Source organism: Pagrus major, chromosome 5, assembly GCF_040436345.1.
Source record: "Pagrus major chromosome 5, Pma_NU_1.0".
NCBI classification, from domain to species: Eukaryota; Metazoa; Chordata; class Actinopteri; order Spariformes; family Sparidae; genus Pagrus; species Pagrus major.
This window is the reverse complement of record NC_133219.1, coordinates 14,934,212-14,955,800: the sequence shown is the minus strand read 5'-3', so window position 1 is coordinate 14,955,800 and position 21,589 is coordinate 14,934,212. Positions and strand designations below refer to the sequence as shown.

Here is a 21,589-nt window from a genome sequence, read left to right as displayed (position 1 = left end):
GGAATCTGTTGCACAGGTTCTAAAGCACGCTCGCTGGTCGAAGTTGCTAGTTCAACAACAAGAATAACAAAGAAATGCCGTGTGTTTTGCTCTGTTTTAGATTACTGTTGTTTATTTGTTGCAGTCCTCTGCTCCACTGACAAAATATAGTTTTTTTTCTTGCCGTCGACCAAAAATATATTGAATGTATTTCATTTATAAAATGCTGAAATATTATCACTGAGGCCGGCAGAGGTAGCGAAACTCCAAAATTCAGATGGGAAATGTGACCTAGAATTTTTCCAATTATTCCGGTTTGTATTTGCTAAACGTCCCAAACCTTTTTTCCCCGATAAGACCCACAGAGAAACGTGCCGTTTGTACTCATTGTTATGCTTGCCAATCACCAGTCTTTCACTGTGCTGCAGCTCCAGATAGGCTACGTTGGAAATGTCATTTTGTTCTCATCAGGGCTGGTGCAGAACCAGCAGTGTAACTGATGCGGTCAGTGATGAAGTCTCAATAAAATATTCTCAGTCCATTATCTCTCCTTATTGCCTGTTAGTTCTGCATGTCTTTGGCTTGTAGAGTATATGACATTGTAACACCAATCACTCTCCAACCTGATACTTCCACCACCTACATATTAAAATATGTATCTTTCTCCGCTCCCCAGCACCTATCTGTAATCTACTGCAGATGGGGCTCTGGAATTAGCTTGCAAAAACCTCTCTTATTCCTATCTTCAAAAGCCCATTTATCTCTAGCGGAAAGCTGATAAGAGACAGGCCTGCTTGGCAAATGTGATAAGAGGGTGAAAAATCCTCCAGCTATTTGTAATGTAAGAGTTCAGGCAGATCACAGCTGGGGAAGACATGACAAACCCAGCATCATGAGACTAATGCCTTGTGCCCCCTGAAGCCTGGATACGAGATAGAAGAAGAAATGGAGATTTATTCTGGATGTGTGCATGAACTCAGAAATGAAAAAAAAAAAAAAAAAAAAAGAAGCTTAACAGACGTTCAAGAAAATAGCCAAGCATTTGGATGCAACACCATGTTCTCAGTAGTGACGACAGTGCCTAAAAGCTCAGAGTATTATCAGTCTGTATTGTAAAGCGACGCTTCAGGCTGCTAAGCTATTTTAAACATAGTGTTGTCTAGCTTTGAATATGCAACAATCTGTGAAACAACACAGGGGAAACAATGTCAGTTAAATATGTTGTTGATGCTTTTAGGGTTAAAGCTGTGCTTAGGGAGGAACTATTCGAAAAGTATTGTAAATCCCAACTGGAACCTGTCTAAAATGTGGAGCTAATCCAAATTGGCTTATACTCTGAGACTTAAGCTGCCCTCAGCGAGAAACCCCAAGAAATGTGGAAGTGAGTTGTGCTGTAGAATTGCAAAATAACCCACCACTCTTTCTGCTGACCAGTTAAGGTCAGCAGTACTAGAACTGTGCTCAGACAGTGTTTTCCCTTTTCTTTGCCTGGTGTTCCCTTCCCAGACAGAGAGCAGGTTCAACCCTGGTCCTTGAAAATAGTCACCACACAGCATTAAAACTGCTGATTTTTTTGCTGCTGCTGAATCTGATTTCTGTAGATCCACTGGCAGAGCTTCACCCATGTCACACCGAGCATTAATTTGTTGGTGCAAATACAGGGATCGTAGCAAAAGTAGGAGGATATATGAGCAATATTTGTTATAATGCATATGGCCTTATACATTTTTACATTATAATTCACTGCCAAGGAAGCAAGTAGTTCTCTCATTTACAGACTTATGGGCCACAGGAGATGTGGATTGTTCCGAGGACATGTCATTACTGTACAACAGATGACACATAGCATGTGATGTTATTCATACTTCAAGGACACTCCCCGAGCTCCACCACTTGTGGGTCCACAGTGGGAGATGGAGAATTTATGCTTGTCCCTGTGGCACTTGGATCTACATCTTAATCCTGACAAGGGACTTGCCATAAAACACTCTCTCTACACCAAAAGCAGAGGGAGACTCAACAGAAGAGGAAGCTGCGGTGTAGCGAGGCGTTTGGCTGGCTCGTCTTTTAATGCACACTGCAGAGATGTCTCTGTTTTTAACATTTAAGTTATAAATAACGCAGAGGGCTGCACAAGGCCAGTGGCTGTAAAGGGACAGGGAGGTGTTGTCAAAACAAAATACATTTTTTCTCCTCGTTTTATTGCACGGCAGAGCTGGCTGTGTTATTAACTGCGGCCGACAGCGGGGGATTTATGTGCAGGTCCAAATGGAAGTGACCAGTGACCTTTCCTGTGGCGTTAGCCAGCTCTCAAACTGCCAGACAATGGACTGCTTCGACAATGAGCCGTGGCTCTTTGTCCCTCATCTCTTCATATGTGATGTTATTTCCTAAATGTGGGCATCTGCTCGCTGCGAGACCTGGGGCTTGTGCCTCTGCTCATGTTTTTTCTCCTTTTTTTAAAAAGACATTTTTTTTCTCTCAGCTCGAAATGTCAACTGCACAAAGCAGCCATCCAAGGTCTTTTGAATACCTCCAGGTGCTACTGAAGTCATATGTCAGCCAGTCACTCAGTCAGTGGGTAATGTGTGTTTCATGCTCTTGGCTGAATGTGGTGAGCTCTTTGCAGAGGCTGCTGAGCAACACAGCGCCTGAGAGGCAGGCTGGAAGTGAGGCGGGTCACGACACAAGGCCACAGCGCTGTTACAGGCATTCTCCTATGATGTTGTTATTGATGACAATGAAGTCCATCTTCACTTCAAACAGCTGCTAAATCCCATACATATTTCAAAAGAGCTCTCCCTTTATTCCCCTCAGTGCTTCTGCAATTAGCCATTGACAGCAGCGGCTAGCGCAGTTCATGATCTAATAGAAGAAGGGGAGACAAACTCGAGGTCCTTTGATTCTCAGCTACTGAGCATCTCCTGCTCTCAGCCTGCTCATTGGGACCCATCTCAAGGAGAGGTGGAGACACTTGAGTGAATTCCCCTTCTTTTGAAGCTGCCGACCCAGGTCAACCTGTAATTCTGGCAGCTGGCCAGTTCCTCGCCTTCCCCTCATCTCTCTCTCTCTCTCTCTCTCCGTCTCCCCTCCCGATTTCCAAACAGTGCTTCCCCGAGTGCAGGTCGTGTCTTTTGTTACCTTTATGAGGCGTAATTAAATGTGCACGGCGTGGCACAGTGTTTGAGCAGGAACCCCAGGCGTGCCATTAGCCAGATGTGGCTGCTCAATCCTTAATGATAGAGGAGCAGAGGCGGAGGAGACGAGCCCAGGAGTCCTTCATCACGCCATCCCGAGGTGTCGTGTGGGCCTAATTGCCCCATCGTTTTGTGCACCATACGAGCCCCCATGACACCTAGCTTCATGCATTCATTATGTAGTCTCCCAGTGCTACTTCAGGCTGTGGTGTTCATGTATAACCGGAGGTGGGTGGTACACTGCAGCTAGGCTTTTAGCCAGCAAGTATGATTCATGAGGGGAGTTCTTAACACCTTTGTTTTGAACATTGCACGCAAGAAGTGGGGTGATGTACTGTGTAATGCAGTGCATTAACAGTTTACAGTGACTGGAGAGGGTTTCACCGTCATGTTCTGTCATCATAGGAGATTGTGAGAGGGATAAAAGGCAGATTTCTATATGCAGCTGCTGTTAAACACCACCAAAGTTGCACGTCATTATTTGTGCTCATTTTTTGGCCGGATCGGTAAGTGCAGAGGCTGTTGAGTTCTGTCAGTCCATGTTCTAACAGTTGAGAATTGATGTACATGTCCTTGGAAGAGGGGCTAACCAGGAGAGTTAAGAAGCCACTTTTCTAGAAAACAACCTGCCTGTCTGTCTCTGCCTGGGGGCTTTGGGAGTGCTAAGGGATCAGACTGACAAACGCTGACTGATCGGCTCACATTCACACAGCGTCTCCTTCCAGCCTTGCCTGGGATCTTACTATTGAAAGTTCTCATATTTCCTCCTAAGCCCTTTCACTCGCAGTGTATTAAAGCCCCCCCCACCCCTCTCTCCATCTTTTAATCCAGCCCGCGTGTTTTTCCCCCTTAGTAAGCAGATTTGAGTCGGGAGCTTTAATTAGATGCGTCTTCTCCAGGATGCGGATGTGTCGGGTGGTCCGTGTGCAGCCTGGGGAGCGTTGGGTGGAAATGGGTCTACATGCCAAACATACGGCACCCTCGCTGGAAAGCAGGCCCCTTCGTTAGTGAGGAACTGACGAGCTGCCGCTCACATTTGGGTAATTAACACCGCCACAGATTGTGGAACAGCTGTGCAATTTAGCACTGTGGCAACACCAGCGAGTCAAGAGAGACTTTGCAAACAGAGGACGGCTATGAAGTAGATTCATAGGGCACCTCACTCAGGCCTCATCCAAGCTCTCTCCAGTGGCCAAACATAATGCATATCCTTAGCTACTTGGCAGAATGGCATGACAAATTATTAAAATCACATTATTTAAGGGAATTTTAGATGATGAATAATTAAGCAAAACAGCAGAAAGCTGTCATTACAATTTGGATGCTCACAGACCGTGTGCGTCACATGTGCGACACATTTCTTTTAGACTTTTTTTGTGAGTCTGCAGTCAGTATTTTTCAACACCTTTCTTTAAGTCATGGCCATGCGGAACAGCTTAGATCCAGCGTGGCTGCGTCTAAGTTCTTTTTCCATGGACAATTTACAGCAAGGGTTTGGGGCTAGTCATCAGCCTTGTCTACAGTTGTGGAGAATAGATGGACCATGTGTAAAAAGCCTCTGCACTTTCTCTCCGTGTAATTTAAGTTGCTTTTCATCTTTCTTTTCTTGGCAGGGCCTGGCTTGCCCCCACAAAACCAAATTATATGTGAGAAGTAATTAAAGCATCATGGTCTCCTTTTTGTTTCTTTTTGATTATAGTTAATGCGTACCATTCCGCCCTCTACTTTTATTCGCCTTGTTTTTTATCCCCACTGATCCGCAACATCTGGTTTTGGGTTTAACCGTCGGGGAGTGGTGAGAGTGTGGGGGGAAAAATGCTGGTACACATGCAGTTTGAGCTCAAGCATTTCTCTGTTGGTTTCTACCTGATTATTACTGAAAAAACACAAACATCCTGGGATGTTTGGCTTTCCGTCAAGTGCTGAGCATTTTTACAGTGACAGCCCAAAGACAGTCATTTGCAAAGTAATGAAGGCAACATGTCTGTATGTGATCAAGGCTAGCTTACATTTGTGTCATATTAGACAGTCAAATTTCCAAACAATAGGGTTTTTTTATGGCTAGAACAGAGTTGCAATATGGAGCCATGTAGTAAAGTGTGAGTGTTGTGGGGTTGAGCCCTGTTGCCTCTCCTCTCCTTTCTCTGGCCTATCAAGTGTCAGTGACAGTGACATGCCCAGAGCTGTCAGCAGGCCATGTCCTGGCTCCGTGCTCCGTCAGAGAGTGAATGGAGAGAGCCCAGGGAACTTGTTAAATTTCTGCTAAGCTAGGCTATGCTGACTTTGACAAGAGACATTTCCTTCCAATCTCCTCCGGTCCTCTGCCGCCATCATCAACCACAACTCAGTGAGTGAACAGGGCAACGGAGACAAAGCAACGATAATAATGTGAAAAATGTCTATCTGCAGTAATGCCAGGTGAAAGCAAACGGACAGGCAGCCAGCCAGCCTCTGCAATGTATTCTGGGCGGCTGGGCCAAGCCCCAGTGGGGCTGTCATTTATTTATCTATCTGCAGTGTCTTGAGAGGTGAGGAGAGGAGAGATGGCAGAGGCTTCGCTCTACCAGAGGGGGCTGGCCCGCTCTTGAGGGATAGGAAATATAATTGGGCTGCTCTCACTCTTGGCTATGGCACCAATCAGACATTTCTCCCTCCCCCTCTCACCCACCCCTGTTGCTTGCAGACATAGCTGAGGAGATGAGGCAGTGCTGGCCTTTCAGCCCCTGAGCAGGGACAACCCCAAACAAGACTTGTCACTTGTGCTTACAGTGGCATTTATTTGATCGGAGGAGGTTTTTCTTCTTTCCCTCCCCCCAGCCTTTTCCCCTGCACTCTGCCACTGCCTCTCTCTCTTTGGCCTGAGCTGTAATGCTGGAAACCTGAATGCAGCTTGGCCGGGGCTACTCATGACTACTGCTGTGCAAGGCAAATGACTTTGCTGTGAGGGACAGGCCACCTGTTAGTGACATGGTGGGGGGCTGAGCTGACAGAACAAGTGTAACTGTCAGACAAACAGGTTGAAGTTTCTCCCAGCAGGAGGTAGAGGGAGGTGGGAGAGCTGTTTCCACCGGCCTATCACCACCACATCAGCCCACACATGCCCGCTGCATTCCCCTACCGTGATCCAGTACTGGGGAAGCATTGCTATGCTTGCACCAACTACCGAAAGTAGAATTTGTCTGTATAGTCAGTGGGAGAACTGGAAGTTTTCTCAGCCTGCCTGTTTGTTGTAAGCGTACAAGCATTCTTGTGTGTGCGTGTGTGTGTCTGTGCGTGTGTGTGTGTGTGTGTGTGTGTGTGCTTCTGTAATGGGAAGCAGGTGGTAGCATGGTGGTCAATAGTGTAGGTAGAGCGCTGAAGCTTGTGAGCACATCTGTTTCAGCTACTCTAATTGCGTATGGAGGTATTGATCTGTGGTGGGTGCAAGGGCGCTGTACCAGAAGTTCTTGCCTCCCCACACTGGCACTCTGCCAAGGTCCTGTCAATCTTGCATGTGGGTGACGGCCTGGGCAGGGATCTGAGTATTCAGAGAGCTGTTACAGGGGTGCAGCAAGGCGTACTCGGTCACCAATTACATGTGGGAGGGTGGCATAGGGTGGGATGCCACGCAGGTTCACAAGGCCAGCTGGGCAGCCCCTGCTGCAATGCACCTGAGCATGTTAAAAAAAACATTAACGGCAGTAACAGTTAACAGGGCTGATAAAATATGCTAGTCTGGATCTACAACAGCACATGTTCCTTTAGCAATGGCTTTTGATCCTTCAGTGACTGTGCCCCAACCAGTGTGTTGGGAACTAAGAAGAGCTGCATAAATACGTCATGACTTGAGCTATCACCCCAAACCCTTCTTCATCCTTCTGTGCGCAGCCTCACAGCTTTTAACACTTGATTAAACCCTCTTCTCTCAACTAAATCCTCAATTATACTGACAGGAAAAGTGTCAGGAAAAGATACTCTGAGGTTTTTCTCCTGTGGAACCCGCATTAGGGCTCATCTGGCTTCTGTCGACAATAATGTTCACCTTTTCATTTGGGACTCTGTTTGCACTGGCCTCAACTGTCCAACCACACACATCTTTACCACTGACAGACATGAAATGCAAACAGCCTCTTTTCCTTCCCTGCTGGATGAATAGCATGCAGTATAAAGGCCCTGGAGCCTGGGCCGACTAATCCAAGGATTCTCTCAAATGTGAGAAAAGGCTGCTTGAGCACACAAGCTGCTGCCTTGACTTCATTTGTTTGCATATCTCTTATTCAAATACAGACAGGAGCCACCTGAGCCAGGCTGAGTGTTTCTGGACGTGCAGATGTTGAAATGAAGTTCAAGGAAATAGAAATTGCTTTAGAAAAACAAACACTAGTTTTTAAATGACACAGCTAATTAAACCAGTTATCAGCACCACTTAGACAACCAATGGCTGGAGCAGGCATCCTTTTGAAAATGCTCACCATTTAAGAGGTAGTTTTAAGAGTGTGATTGTCACGTTTGTTTTATTGACAGGAAGCTGGTTTAATGAGTAGATTCAGGGCTGTGGTAATGAGCTGTTTAACCTCGCTGCACATCAAATAAAATCAATCCAATGCATTATGTACAAACTCCAGTAACATCACCGGAGCCAACATACTGCAAGTGAAAATGACTGGCCCCTGCATGTGACTTGGCGTCCTTTTTGCTCATTTAGTCTGCTCATACGCTGAGACTCCCAAGGAAAACAAAGCTTTTAACGAGTGCTAAGATATTCATTGTTGCCATCATGAACAAGCCCAGAAAAGGGTATCAGTGCTCTCGGGAATATTCTTTGCCTGTTGTTTTTCCTTTCCACTTGAATAATTTAAGGAGTTGCATGTAAGACAAAGTTGCATTCACTTGCTTCATTATATTTTAATCCAGAGCAAACGATGCTGTGCATACACTTGGCATGGCCAACAACTTTTAATCGTCCTCGCTGCAGTGATTGCTCATAAATCTGCTGTAGCAATGCAAACACATCAAATATATCCTCTGCACCCTGCCCTTCTCTTCTGTCCAGGGATTTGTGTTCAGATGGATGCCAGATCAAATTCCTCCACAGGTGTTATGTTATTATCAGAGATAACAGCCGGTGGGTTTACACAGAGTTCACCACGGCTCGTAAAAGAAGCCGAGCTCACAGAATGGACAATTACAGCACATTAGTTTGTTATTATTGTGCAATTACAAGAAGTGTAGGTTGCTGTGAGTGTTCGGTAATAATCTGAACTGAGTTTAAGGTTAATAAAACTGACCTCTACTCAAGTGCTGATGGACTGCTCACTCTGTACGCAGCACTATAAGCTGCAGTTATCATAATTCTATGCGATTCATAACTATTTCCCATGCAGTTGCAATAGTGCAGATCATTGTAACTGAAAACCACGAGTAACATGGCCCGCTGTCAAGGTCAGGTCACAGTGTGGTGTGCTAGAATGATGTTACACAGTAAGTGTGAAGTCTGAAGCCATAAGCTCTCTCACAAGGTCTCTGCAGTTGTCGCGTTGGCGTTAAACTAGCTTGTGCCGGACTCCCCAGAGGTACACAGTTAGCTCGCCAGCACCCCCTCCATCACCTCCGCCCGTACAGAGCAAATATCCTACTGTCATCGTGGTTATTTATACACTGCCACCCGCCCCACATTAAGGCACACATCTGGACTGTCAGTGACAGAAGAGCTCGAGCGCTATGCCATGCCACGAAAGAGACGTGTGTGTGGGAAGAGGGGTCATAGCTCAATTTAGAGTCAAAACTCTGTCACGTACTGATGTCAATAAAAAGACAACATCAGAGTCTGAAGGATAAATTGGTGTGACACAGCAGTGGGCGTACTGTGGGCAGCTGAGGTCCACGTTCTATATTAAATTCCTGTTCTGTAAACTCGGAACAAAACAACACACTAACAGAACAGACCTCAGCAGCAGCTTATATCTCTCAAGTAGAAAAAAAAACAACATATCCTTCTTCCAGTAGCAATCTCACCTCTCTGTGTTTGGTAATGAAATGAAAGTCTGTCCATTGTAAACACCACCTTATACTGGAAACTGTGACCTCCAACAACCACCACGACAGCCTCCTTCTTTTTATAAGGGCAGCTGAGCAGTGAAGGTATTTCTAAAGGTGACTTCCTGGGCATTGGATGTCCTGTCCAACCCTGCAGTGAGGCCTCAGGGAGAAGCTTGGGTTACAGCTGCCAGAAACCTGAGGCCTGATGTCTGCATCAGAAGTAAATTCCACTTAACGTGCCACATCCCTTTCCAACATGACCTGGGGGCTTTGGAGGTCTGAGACTTTTTATATATAGTGCATACCATGTTTGTTTGTGCTTGCACGGTGGATAGTGTGCCTTAAAGTGGCAAGGGTGGTGGTGGTGGTGGTGGTGGTGGTGTGAGACAGATGGGACATGTGGCAATGGGTGCCAGTCTTCCCTGCTCCATTTCCAGTTTTCCACTCCCCCAACCCCCCCCGTCATTCCTCTGCAGGGCAAGTGGCTCTATTGATCCTGAGAGGCTGGCCGACTTTCACGGTTGCAGCAGACATATGAGTAAGATGCCGAGATGAATTCCTGAATTCCCCTTGCCTCATTTCAGCTGCTGTTGTAGTTTAGGAGAGATGCTGTTACTAAACCAGCATCAACAACTTCACACCCCCCATCACACTGATAAACTGTGAGCTCAGCAGAGAGCCAAGCTGAAAGGTCAGGGATCACAGGCGTCTAGTGTGAGCACGGTGTAGGGTTTGGGAGGCTGTGGGATGCAGAATGACTGGATCCCTGATAGTTCTCCCAACCCGGAGCTAGCTTTTAACTCCCACTAGTATTAGAACAATATTTATTTGTGTTAGAGGGGAGGTGATTCATATTACTCAAAATCACTGGCATAGTACGGGTGAGATCTGCCTCTCGCTGCGCATTTTTTCCTCTCATTAAAGGTGTCCGTGCCCAGAGGAGCAAACCAATGCCTACCACACATTTCCATGTAGCGCCAGCTCTGCCTTTTCTTCTCTTTGTGTGCTGTCTTTCACTGCAGAAGAAATTTCAGAGTGTGTGGGCTGAGGCAAGGGAAAGGGTCACAGCTTTTTTATCGCTGCATTATTTAAGATCCTGTCGAGTTTGTTGTTTTCCCCTCTTAGCAAATTCATCCAAGTCAAAAGCTCAGTGCATTCTTAAGAGAGAGGAAGAAAGGAAGAAATGTAACTTGTGTAGCCCGAGGTGGGCTATGACTCACCTAGACATTGTTCAGATGGAGTGAAAAGAAAACAAGTTCAATAGGAGTTTCTATTGAGCTGTGCTTAAAGCCACCTTTCTCTTAACAAGCTGCAGTGAGAGGTGGTTTGCCTACCAAGCTTGCCTGCAGCTCTCCGCAGGGCGATTATGTCACGGCGGGCCAGTCAGAATGATGTGTATCTCTCTGTTAGAAGGCAGCTCTACTGCAGCAAAGGCTCTGACTAGGAATATTATTATTATCTCCTCCAGGATCCTCTCCACAGCAACAACGGTGCCGCATTGTGAGAGCTCTGGAGAAAGCTGTTTTTGAAATAATCCGCCTGTCTGTTATCCTGCCTCTCAGACAATAACATCCAGAAAGGTTTTTTTTTTACTTTCCACCACCCACACTGACAATGGGGTAAAGGCTTTACAACAAAAGGATGATGTGGATATGGGGACAGTGAGTTTCCGTGACCCGTCCTATCATACCTCTTCGCAGCTGCCCCCCGAGGGAGCCGGGATTTGGTTGTGGCTGTTGACCAGCGAATCAGGGTGCAGCGAGCTGTGTCTTAAAGGGCTATCTGCCATCTCTGCTGCTGAGAAGCCTGGAGAGCCAGGAGAAGCCACCGCTGCTCTGATCTATATCAGGGCCAGAGAGTAATGACGAACAGCCCCCTGATTCCACCGGGAGATTACCTGCGGCTCTTATCGCTGCCAGCACACATTTTGACATTAAAAAGGGAAGGAGGCCACGCCTTTTCTAAAGTCAGCTGTGCTGCGCCGAACAGAGCTACTGTGATCTCTTGCCTTTGTTTTCCATCTCCCGTTGCCTTTATCTCTCGGTCTTTCTCCCTTTCCCCATTTCCATGGTCTCAAGCAGGACTTAATCAAAGTACGATGGTTGTGCTACACTGACACTTACCTCACCCTAAAAGAGATACTACTAACTCCCTCTCCTGATGCTCCCCCCCAATTCCCCCAAGCGTGACAAGGGAGGAGAGCCACGCATGCTTTTAAACCACTGAGCTCAGATCTGGTGTTGCATTAATTGAGTTAAATGGATTGCGATGGTCGAGATGATTTGTCTGTCGGCTTTTATTGCCGCAATTTAGACTGTGCCTCATTGCATTATGCCACTTAATGAGAGCCCTTCGCAGCCGTTTTGTCTCTGCTGGCATTAACATGCACAGGTTCACTTCACAGGAGAAAGTGGGGATGTGCTAGCCCTAATTTCCTGCAAAATGTACTTGATAATCAACTGATAGCACTTGCTCCGACTCTGTCATTGACATTTTATAAATGGGAATTCTTTAGTTTTTTCATTCCATACCTGGTTCACATGTCCTTTTTTGTTACTGTGTAATCTGTGGGGTTGAAATTGTGATTTGTGACCTCCTCCCATCCTTATACCCCCCTACCAGCCCTCCTCCATCCTTCATCCCGAGTCCTTGCAGGGAGTTTGAGCAGGTCCGGATCCTCTCCAGTGAAATATGCCTTGTCCTTTTTCCTTCATTTCTCCTTATCTGGTTAGTGCTGGCTGTGGGCCTGCTGAGGCGTTGATTTGTGACCCTCTCTGTCTGCAGCAGCGAGAGACTTTAATGCAATGCGTGCCTCTGCCCTTCTCCCTACTGATGAAACAGGCCCCTGCATTCCCCTGATAGACTGCTAATTTGTATACTAAACTGACAGGCAGCCGTGATAAGGGCTAGCAACTGCTGCACAGCCAGGGGAGGGAAGGGAGGGTGCGGTAAGCGAGACGAAGGGTAATATTTTACACAAAGCTCAAGCCCCCCTGCTCCTCTCTCGGCATTCATTTCCCTGCGTCTGTTGCTAGGGGGAGAGGGAGCAGGAGTTGTCAGCCCTGGCCCTCTGTCGTACACACTCACATACACGTACACACATGTCATTATACGTGGTGATGAAAATGGCACTCGGGGCTAAGTATAAAGCGGTTTGTGTGTGTTTTGTGTGTGTGCAAGGAGAGACCACTCCATTCTACACGGTCACTATGGAATTCATTATCATCTTAATGATGCTCCAGTTGAGGCGAGTATCTGTTGGTTGACAGTTGCGTGGGAGGTTTCTTCTTTTCCGTTGCTGTATATCCCATCACGCTCGCTGGGGGTTTGCAGTCTTGCTGGCCCACACCTGTTCTGACAAGCAGGCGGTGGTGGCGGCGGTGGTGGGTGGGAATTGGAGCTAAGGTAGACGCTGCCTGTTCCCTGCCCTGGGAATGCGTAACACCGCTGCGGCTTATAATAAACGACCGCTCGGGAGGTCATTAAGTTTCTGGAACGGTGCGAGGACAAATGCAGGGGAGATAATTAATTTGGTGTCTCCCATTGCAGCCTGGGAGCTGTAGGCCCACTGTGCCTGGCTAATGCAGCATTTATTCTGAAAGTAGCTTTAGCGGACGACTGGGTTGAAAGGGTGGCAGGAGTGGGTGCGACATGGCAGACTTCAAGGAAGAGGGCCTGCTTTCTCTGTAGATATATAAGGCTCATTCTAAGATAACAAAAACACATCTGCCCTTAGTTTCAAGTGATTATACACCTAAATCTGATACACTGGGCCATTAAAAGAAAAAATATGTGGGTACAACCGTGAAAAGAGAGCAAACACAGGACTTCAGGTGACAGTAAATGTGAAATTGGAAGAGAGGGCAGTGAAGGAGGAAGTTGACAGTGATGAAACACCAAGCAGGGAAGCAAATTAACAGTGTGTGTGAGTGTGTGTGTGTGTGTGTGTGTGTGTGTGTGTGTGTGTGTGTGTGTGTGTGTGTGTGTGTGTGTGTGTGTGTGTGTGTGTGTGTGTGTGTGTGTGTGTGTGTGTGTGTGTGTGTGTGTGTGTGTGTGTGTAGGTATGTGGTAGGGAGGTGTGCTGAGTGTGGATCCATGGACAGACAAGTCCAACCAGGGTAATTGAGAGCCTGATCGCCCATGCCAGGATACGTGCCCTCTTGCCCGGTTCCCTTCTTCTCTTCTGGTTCTTTCTTTCTTTCTTTCTTTCTTTCTTTCTTTCATGCTTCCTGATAAGTCTTTTAGTGCCATGTCTTGTCAGATCAATACAGCACAGAGTAGCTTTGTACTCTTATACAGGACCACCAAGTGTCTTCTCCTACACCGAGGACATTTGACCCACTCATTTAGCGTGCACCACAATGTACTGTGTTCGTTTCCTATTACTCTCTTACCCACAATTACAGTATATAGGAGGAAAACGTGCTTCTAGCTGTAGCTTCACTGAGGGGTGTGAAGTTGATTTATATCTGCATGGATCATTTTGCGCAATTGATCATCTTTTGTACTGCTGTTAAATTGTTTTTGATATTGAGCTTTGTGTTTTTTAGTTTCCTTTTCAAGTCAGCGAAATGTCAATTTGAAAACTTGTTGGCTCGTGTTTGGTTTGTGGTACATAAGTGTTAAGATTAGCCGCCTTACCACTTGTCCTACAACAGTCTGTCAAGAACATAGCATGCGCCAAATGACTCAGAACTAAATTGTAATTATAGTCTTTGCAGGCATGAGCCCACAACAAAGCCTACTGACAGGTTTCTTTGTTTTCACACTACAGCTGTTGTGATAGCACTGCCAGCCTGTGTAGAAATTATATCTCTGCCAGGGAGGGGAAAGGCTTTTACCTGCTGTGCTGGGTTGGGGGGGCTGTATTAGGAATTTGGTTTTATTTAGTCTGGGTTTACCTAACCTCTGGCTGCAAAAATGCCTTCCTGTTTAGAGATAATTTGCTCAGCTCCAAGGAATGCAGGGCATGCAATAGGAGCTCTCAGATCAAAGGTAGATGGACGGCCTGGGGATCGTTTGATATAAAGCAGGGGGTTCGGTGGGTGGGGGGTTGTGGGGAGAAAAATTGGTCTCTCAGCAGTCTTTACTAAATGAGGTTAATTGAATCTAGGTAATTGCTGACCTTCCAGTCTCGGTGAAATCACAGCCTTAACTGATCAATGCCTTTCATAAATTTATGCCTGAAGGTCATTCAGTTGATTATACCGCCCTCCCTTGCTGCCTGCATCGCCTCGCTCAGTCGGCCCATTGTGCTTAAATTAAGCGAGGAAACGTTTTAACACACAAAAAAAAGTGCAATTAAGCTTGTCTCAGATTTACTAAATTAATTAGCTTGCTGTGTTGTTAAGTAAAAGCGATGTGGACATGGAAAATGTGCAAAGACCCCCCCGTTTCTTTGCTGTGACAGCAAATGCAATTTCTCCTCGCAGTAAATGTCTCACTTATTGCTGGCAAGGGGTTCTGCCTCTCTGCTCCCCCTCTGCGGATCAGCTATTATCTAGAGATTTATGCAGCCAATAAGTCATTGGTGTTCAGGGAAGTTGGGGACTTTTTAAAACAAACAGCAGTGTAATTTGTAATTTGGCATTCCCTAAATCTGGGAATTATGGTTCTGCGTGTGGCTCTTTAGGGAGTTAGCACTCTGATGGTGGGTTTACTGGCCCAGCTCCCTCCCTGGCCTCCTTCTTTTTCTTTCTCCCCCTCATTCCTTTTACGCCTGCCGAGGAAACGGAAGGATTTCACAGCTGCTGAGAGCTGGGCCCCGGCTGGGCCCTATGACCTCCCTCTTGCTTTTTTTCCCCCTCCCTCAGTCTCACTCCCTTTTTTCTCCCTCTCTCCAGCAGTCTCTTTCCTCAGGGAGCTCTTGTGTGGCTCAGAGGAAGCTGAATCATAAAGCATGGCTAATGAATAGAATAGGGAAGGAAAGCTGAGGCCCGCTGACGGCCCTCCAGAGAGGAGGCCAGGCCCCTGAAGCCCCAGGCTCAGATAGCAGACGGCCCCCTCAAAGGTCAGGCTTCCTGCGGCCCGCTCCAAGGGCTTTTGGCTTCCAGGCAATGTGGCTTGAATTTCCCCCATTTTTTTTAAAAATGGTTAAATTTCCCTATTTCCTTTGGAAAACCTGGCCTTTGCTCCTCTTTTTTTCTTTGTCTGCCTCTTTTTCTCTATATATATTTTCCCTCTGTCTCGTCTTTCCCTGTCTGTTTTTAATGGCAGCCAGGGTTCCCTCAACAAAGAGAGTGTGAAGAATTTGTTATACATGACCTCTGCACACCACAACCGCAGGCAGCTCAGACTGCCGGCAGCACAGCCCCGTGAAAAAATGTCAACTTGACCAGCGAAACCCAGAAAGTTCTACAAAAACAACAGCTAGCCAAATCAGGGCTCTGTCTTGACATGCCTTTTTAAGAAGTGCTTTTGTAAGCCGGCCTTGTAATTGTGGATTATACAACTGACTCACACAGACCTGGCAGGTGCAAAACACAACATTAAAACCTAAATATTGGTTGTTGATGTTCCTTGGAATACGTTTGGAATATAAAAAAGCTCAGTGCACGTTCAAAACGGCCAGAATAAGGAGAACTAGGTCTTCTTGGCACATGGTAAACACAGCATTTTCTGTTCTCTTTCTCTGGAACGTTATGTCTGCCTTGCTCTCTGGATAACCACTCTGCTCATAAGAATTGTTTTGAACTGCTGTGAGTTATGACATGACCTACCCTGTCTTTTCATTTTTTTTTTTTTTTTGCTTTTGTGACCCCGTGCCACACTAAGCAAGTCCCTGAGCCAGCTCCCGTGTCCATTTGACAAGCTTCATTTCATCCTGAGCCCATATTTTTCTTCTCGGGCCTCCGGGGCCGTGATTCAAGGCTGAGGTTGTGCTGCAGCAGCGCTGAGGCTTGGTACTGGAGCGTTTAATGTCGTCCAAAGCTAACAAAGAGCCTGTGTTGCAGCCTGGCGCCCCGGTTCTGGGAGACTGAAAGAGGGCAATGCATAACACTCTGTGTTTTCCTCTATAGTCTACTGTAAGAGGAAACAGGAAACATGTCTATTCAGCTGAGTGTTCGCCCTCCTTTAAATGTCCCGCTTATCAAGACAAAACTTAAGAGGTGTTTTTGACCTCTGTTTATTATTGCATCAGGTTATTGAACTACGTTTAACACACTGGTTGACCAGTCTTTCTATAAATAGTGTCAGTTATTAATCTCATAACCAATATGGTCACACTGCACTAGTAGAAATGTCATCACTAAAAATGTTGAAGAATCTCATGATATCAGTGTTTAACAATGCTTGCATGATTTAAATGTAAAATCTTGAGCTTAACTTGCAGTGTAGTTGCATTACCACGGTGTAATATATATATTGTATATGGATTGTAATCAGTGATGAGTTAATGTGTTCATTACTTTAATATTGCAGCTGGTAAAGGTGGAGCTCATCTTAATTACTTTATATACTACTGGTTCGCTGAATCTATAACAATACATCAATCTATTAGTTTATATTTATTTTACACAATATTTTATTTTACATTATCTGAATCTGCAAAGGAACTTGTAACTAAAGTTATCAAATAAATACAGTGGAGTAAAAAGTGCTATATTGCATCCAAAATGTAGTAGAAGTAGAAGAATAAAGTATCAGAAACTGAAAATACCCTCAGTACCTGAAAATAGTACATAAGTATAGTACTTGAATAAATGTACTGAGAGTCCACCCCTGCTGCTGTGTGAATTAAGGAAATCGTTGAGAGAATCAGCAGTGTTGTGGTTAACGCTGAGCCGAGACATCAAGCACAGACAGACAAACACTGTGGAGAACAGTAACACAGTGGCAGTGAAGGAGAAATTGGGAGGTCTTGGAAAGAAGAGGACGTCCTCAAAACACTTGTGAAGAAGAACTAACACGGATGCCAAGGACAGCCATCTGTGTTTACAAAATCATTTGCTTTCTCTTTTTGTCTCCGTCTCTCTTGCACTCACTCTGATTCACTGTTCATTCTTTACATATGCTCCCTTTGTGCCGCATAAAATACAAGCATGGCAGTTAAGGACACTCGGGCCCTTTGGTAGGAACATATGTTCAGCTCTTGCAGCTTTTTACAAGTGTGCAGAACCCAGATGAGAGGATCTGAAGCAAAGGGAAAACGCGGCTTTAAACAAAACCCCTATATGGGTTGATATAACAGGCTGAGGAGGATTTTCATTGTTAATATTATCATCCAAGCACACACACGCTTTGCTATGGAATTTTGCACAATATCAGGTTTTGTGCGGGTTTACTGCTATTCGGTCATAGTGTTTAAAAATTTCCCATCTGGCCAGTGAACATTTTTATAAAAATGTATGGTGTGTTTTGATTTAGGTGCTGCTTGCCAGAATCTACATATCCATCTAAAGCAGAGAGGAAAATACCTTGCAGTGTTTAGTCTAGAAGTCTCCACTATCACTTCATAGTGAGATGCCTTTCTCTGTCAAGTGACTCAATCTACATTTCACTGCGGTCCACCAGGTTTCAACTGCTCACTGTCGGTAACATCAGCCAAATCAGTAACAACTGTTTTTGACCCAATGAACGCTCATGTTGTTGACAGATCATATGTTTACCTCCAGTATGGGCTGAGATTGTCTTTGATATTGAATTTGTGAAATGAGGATATTGCTTTTACAGTGGAACCACATTCTATTCATGAGATATGTTATTTGATTCAAAATATTGCAGAACAAAATGTGATTTCTGAGCGGCAGCATGTATGCAGGAGCCTTTGTGTTCTAATGCTGCATAGCCACCTTGCTGACTTCCTCCGTCTTTGACAGCATTTCTTTGGAGGGTTTTCAGGTGGCACAACAGTGCCACCTAATGTTACCTCAACAGGAAAAAGCCAGACAGGGACCTTCAGGTACAGAGGGAGCTCTTCTCGCTGGCCGATTGGAGTCTTTTGATTGACTGTATGATGCTGTTTGACTCTTCATTCCCAGCGCTTGTGGCCATGTTTCTGGCTGAATGACCGTTTTGCTGAGCAAACCAAATGTGTGTCAGAGCTTGCATTAGTTTTGATGAATAATATTAAATTATATGAGTCAGGGTTTTTTAATAGGATTGACCAAAGTCTGCTACTGATTCAGCTCATCAGACAAATCCACTAAAGGTCTGCCTTCTTGTTTTTCCAGGTGTCTGATGTAGGATCAGAGAAGCTCTTTTCCCCCACCACACCCAAAGGTAAGAGCCCGCACTGTTTTCTCTCTGCCTCATTCATACTCATAACAACAACAACTGGGTTTTGCGAATGAGTCCAAATCTCCTCTGCTTTAATCCTGCAGCTCCCATTCAGATTTAAATGTCAGTAGACATTAGCAAGGTCTGGTGACTACATATGCATACATTTTTGCCTGGGTACGGAATAGCGTTTCTTGGACGTCCCCGCCAAAGGCTTAGCCCTCCTACATATTGGTTCATTAGAGGGGATTTAGAGCCTCCCTGCCACATGCTCCCACAAATGGGAACTTCCCTCAGGCAATACAAGCTCTCTAACAGCAGGCCTGGTCCATAATGGATGCCAAAGGAAAGAGAGAGAAAGAGCTTTGTCAGCCCCCCAGACAACACAAACTCCGTGTGTGCGCTCACATATGCTCATATGTGGATTATAAGGCCTTTGCTTTTGTATGTTCATGCATGATTTTGCGTGACTTGTGCTTTTGTGTGTCCCTTTACAATCACATACATGTGTTGGTGTATACCATGCGGGCAAAGAATGTGAGCTGCACCTGCATATCCACTAAATGCAATGACGCTTGCTGGGTCAGAGCAGGGAGAGAGGTGACAAGTGTGACTGCAGGGAGGCGGGGAAGGGAGGAGAGGCACGATCAGCCTACTAGTGACAGATAGCAGCATGCAGACCACGTCCCCTCAGGGCAAGAACCAGGAAGCAGGGCCATTAACACAAGCAGAGGAGGAAGGAGGTGGAAGTGCAGAAGAGTGTAAAGTATGGCCATATGAGCAGGATTTGGGGGGGTTATGTCTGCAGGACAGACTGGACTATCAGATCAGCACTCCTCAACTGGACTGGGTAAAAATTTCATCATAATAGACACCATGTCAGTGTTAACTGGGATGTCAGTTTTGTGTAAAATTTTCTGAGGTAAAGCCTGCTGCTAAAATGTAGCACTCAGGGTCAAACTTAAAGATGCAATATGTAACTTTTCTGCATTAAAATGTCTGAAAACGATCAGACTTTTGTTTTATGTTTTGCTGACTTGTGTATTTACATTTTCCTTAGTGAGCAAACCCAGAGAAATCTGTAATTTAAGTCAAGCTAACAGCGTGTTTCATTTGGTTGCCTGTCACTATAACTCCAGGGGAAACATCAGATGATACGTCAGAGAGTGAGGAGGGAAGTCGCCAAGCGTGACTAAACATAGCATGAGGCTTTTCTGTCTTTTTAATCACGTAGGTAGATTTATATTGATGGTTGTTTAACAATAAAGACAACAACTCCCACACTTCTTGAAAACATCATCTAACTACATCATTTGTTTTGATTGTTCTGATTAAGAGACCCCTAGCTGCACTGTCCGTTTAACTATACATGGATTACATATTAGTATTACAGGGCTAGAGATTGTTGTAAAAACGGCTTTTAACTAGTTTTGTTTATGATCTTGGTTTTAATTTGGGTCACCGCTCCTCTGAATTTCACTTGTACCTGCGTGGGAATGATGCAGAGATTGTAGCATCACTTTTAATCTACCTCCTGCCTCTTGATAACCCCAAATTAGAGTTTTTTTGTTGACCTCTGTTTCATTCGCCTCCACATCAGAACATGAACTGTGAAAGCTAGACTCCCTCTCAACAGCATATAAAGGTGTTGCTTGGTTTAACACAGTAGCTTTGACTGCTTAGTGGAAAAACATGGCTGACAAGGAGGAGAGAAACCAGGCCTGCCGGCTGTGTGATGTAGATGACCTGTGACCAGTGCTGGCTCCGTGAAACCAGCGTTCACAATGACAATGACTTCCAGACTTGCATGGTTTAGAAAACAACTAGACCGCGTCTGACTCCATCTATCCTCCACCAGGCTGCTGGACTACCGCTGTTGTCAGCTGTCAGGGTGTTGACTTATTTCCCTGCATGCCCGCACAGAACATGGCTGCGTATAAACATACTCTGCCATGAAGAACTGCTAGTACAGGCACATGCACAGACGTAGCTGCTGTCTTTTACCCACATCCACACGCTCAAACACCCCTTCTATGTCAGCTGGCGAACGAAGGCCTCTGTGGATCTTGCTAATGTGCACACAGGGATGAGGATTAGGACCGTGGAATTACATCCAGATAATCCAATCAGCGTCTCTCCTGATTGTCACACAGATCAACCAGATCCTGTTTGGAAGAAACAGTAATGTAGTAGAAGGGCACCAGATTAGAATTAGGGGTTAGAAAAGGGCGAGGCACCAGCCGTGTGATGAAGTGATTTGGTGACCATGAGGAAGGTGTTGTCACGCGCAGCTCGGCCGGCTCTTTTTCTCCCGTTCCAGTGCTGATGACTTGTATTGTAGCGGATTCTAGGACAGTTTGTCTTTGGCCTGGACTGTTTTTTTCTGTGTGTAATGTGTGTATGTGTGATACAGAGCGGCCCACAGGCTGTTTTCCTCTGGTTTAGAATGCGGCGTATATGTCCCATTACCGGTCGCACTCACAGTCCTGTGGGACCAATGAAAAGCCCGCTTTCCTCTGATCACCAGGCCTGTCAGGCTGTCGGCTGGGAGACAGTCAGACAAATGCACACACAAACATTATGGCCCACATAAATATATAATGCTGTGATGATGTTTGGCTTGTACATTTCTCTAGGTAATGACTGTTGTTTCTTTTACCTCTTCCTTACTTTTCAACATTGTGCTCCTTTCTGAACTTTATTTCGGTGAGCTGTTGCGGGTACAGAACAGTTGAGGTTAAGTCCAAATTGCACACAGGCCCACAGTCTGTCATGTTAATGAAACGGTTCAGGATTAATAGAGGAGAGGAAAGACCAACATTGTAATCAGTGAAGGCAGAGCGCTGTAATTATGCATACTGAACATGGTTTTGGGCAAAACCCAGACACCCTTGCTTTCTTTCTCTCATATTTACTTTTCGTCATCTCTATGTCGTTGGTCTGCTGACAACCTGTTATAGATGCAAGCTAACAGCACTGATAATAGCACAAGCAAATAGTATCTGTAATAACATAGCACACACTGTGCAATTCTCTTTGGATGTTGTTACCCAAGAGCAAGCACAAGCTCTGCTGAATGTCTGTCTGTGTTGGTGGTTGTAAGGTAGGAAGATACAGCAAAGGGCAAGCATTATCTAACAGTTATTGGTTTTTGTTTATTTCCTGTCTTAAGCCTC

At 45.5% G+C, this 21,589-nt stretch overlaps 1 protein-coding gene across 9 annotated transcripts in view; it reads left to right on the top strand.

Annotated features, from left to right (window-relative positions):
* fbrsl1 (fibrosin-like 1) overlaps positions 1 to 21,589 on the top strand; it is a 286,306-nt gene that overhangs the window by 229,914 nt on the left and 34,803 nt on the right. For all 9 annotated transcript variants that reach the window (XM_073465902.1, XM_073465901.1, XM_073465900.1 and 6 more), the window contains one exon: positions 18,368 to 18,416. In XM_073465902.1, the coding sequence (XP_073322003.1) occupies positions 18,368 to 18,416 (49 nt within the window). The remainder of the gene's footprint in view (positions 1 to 18,367; positions 18,417 to 21,589) is intronic.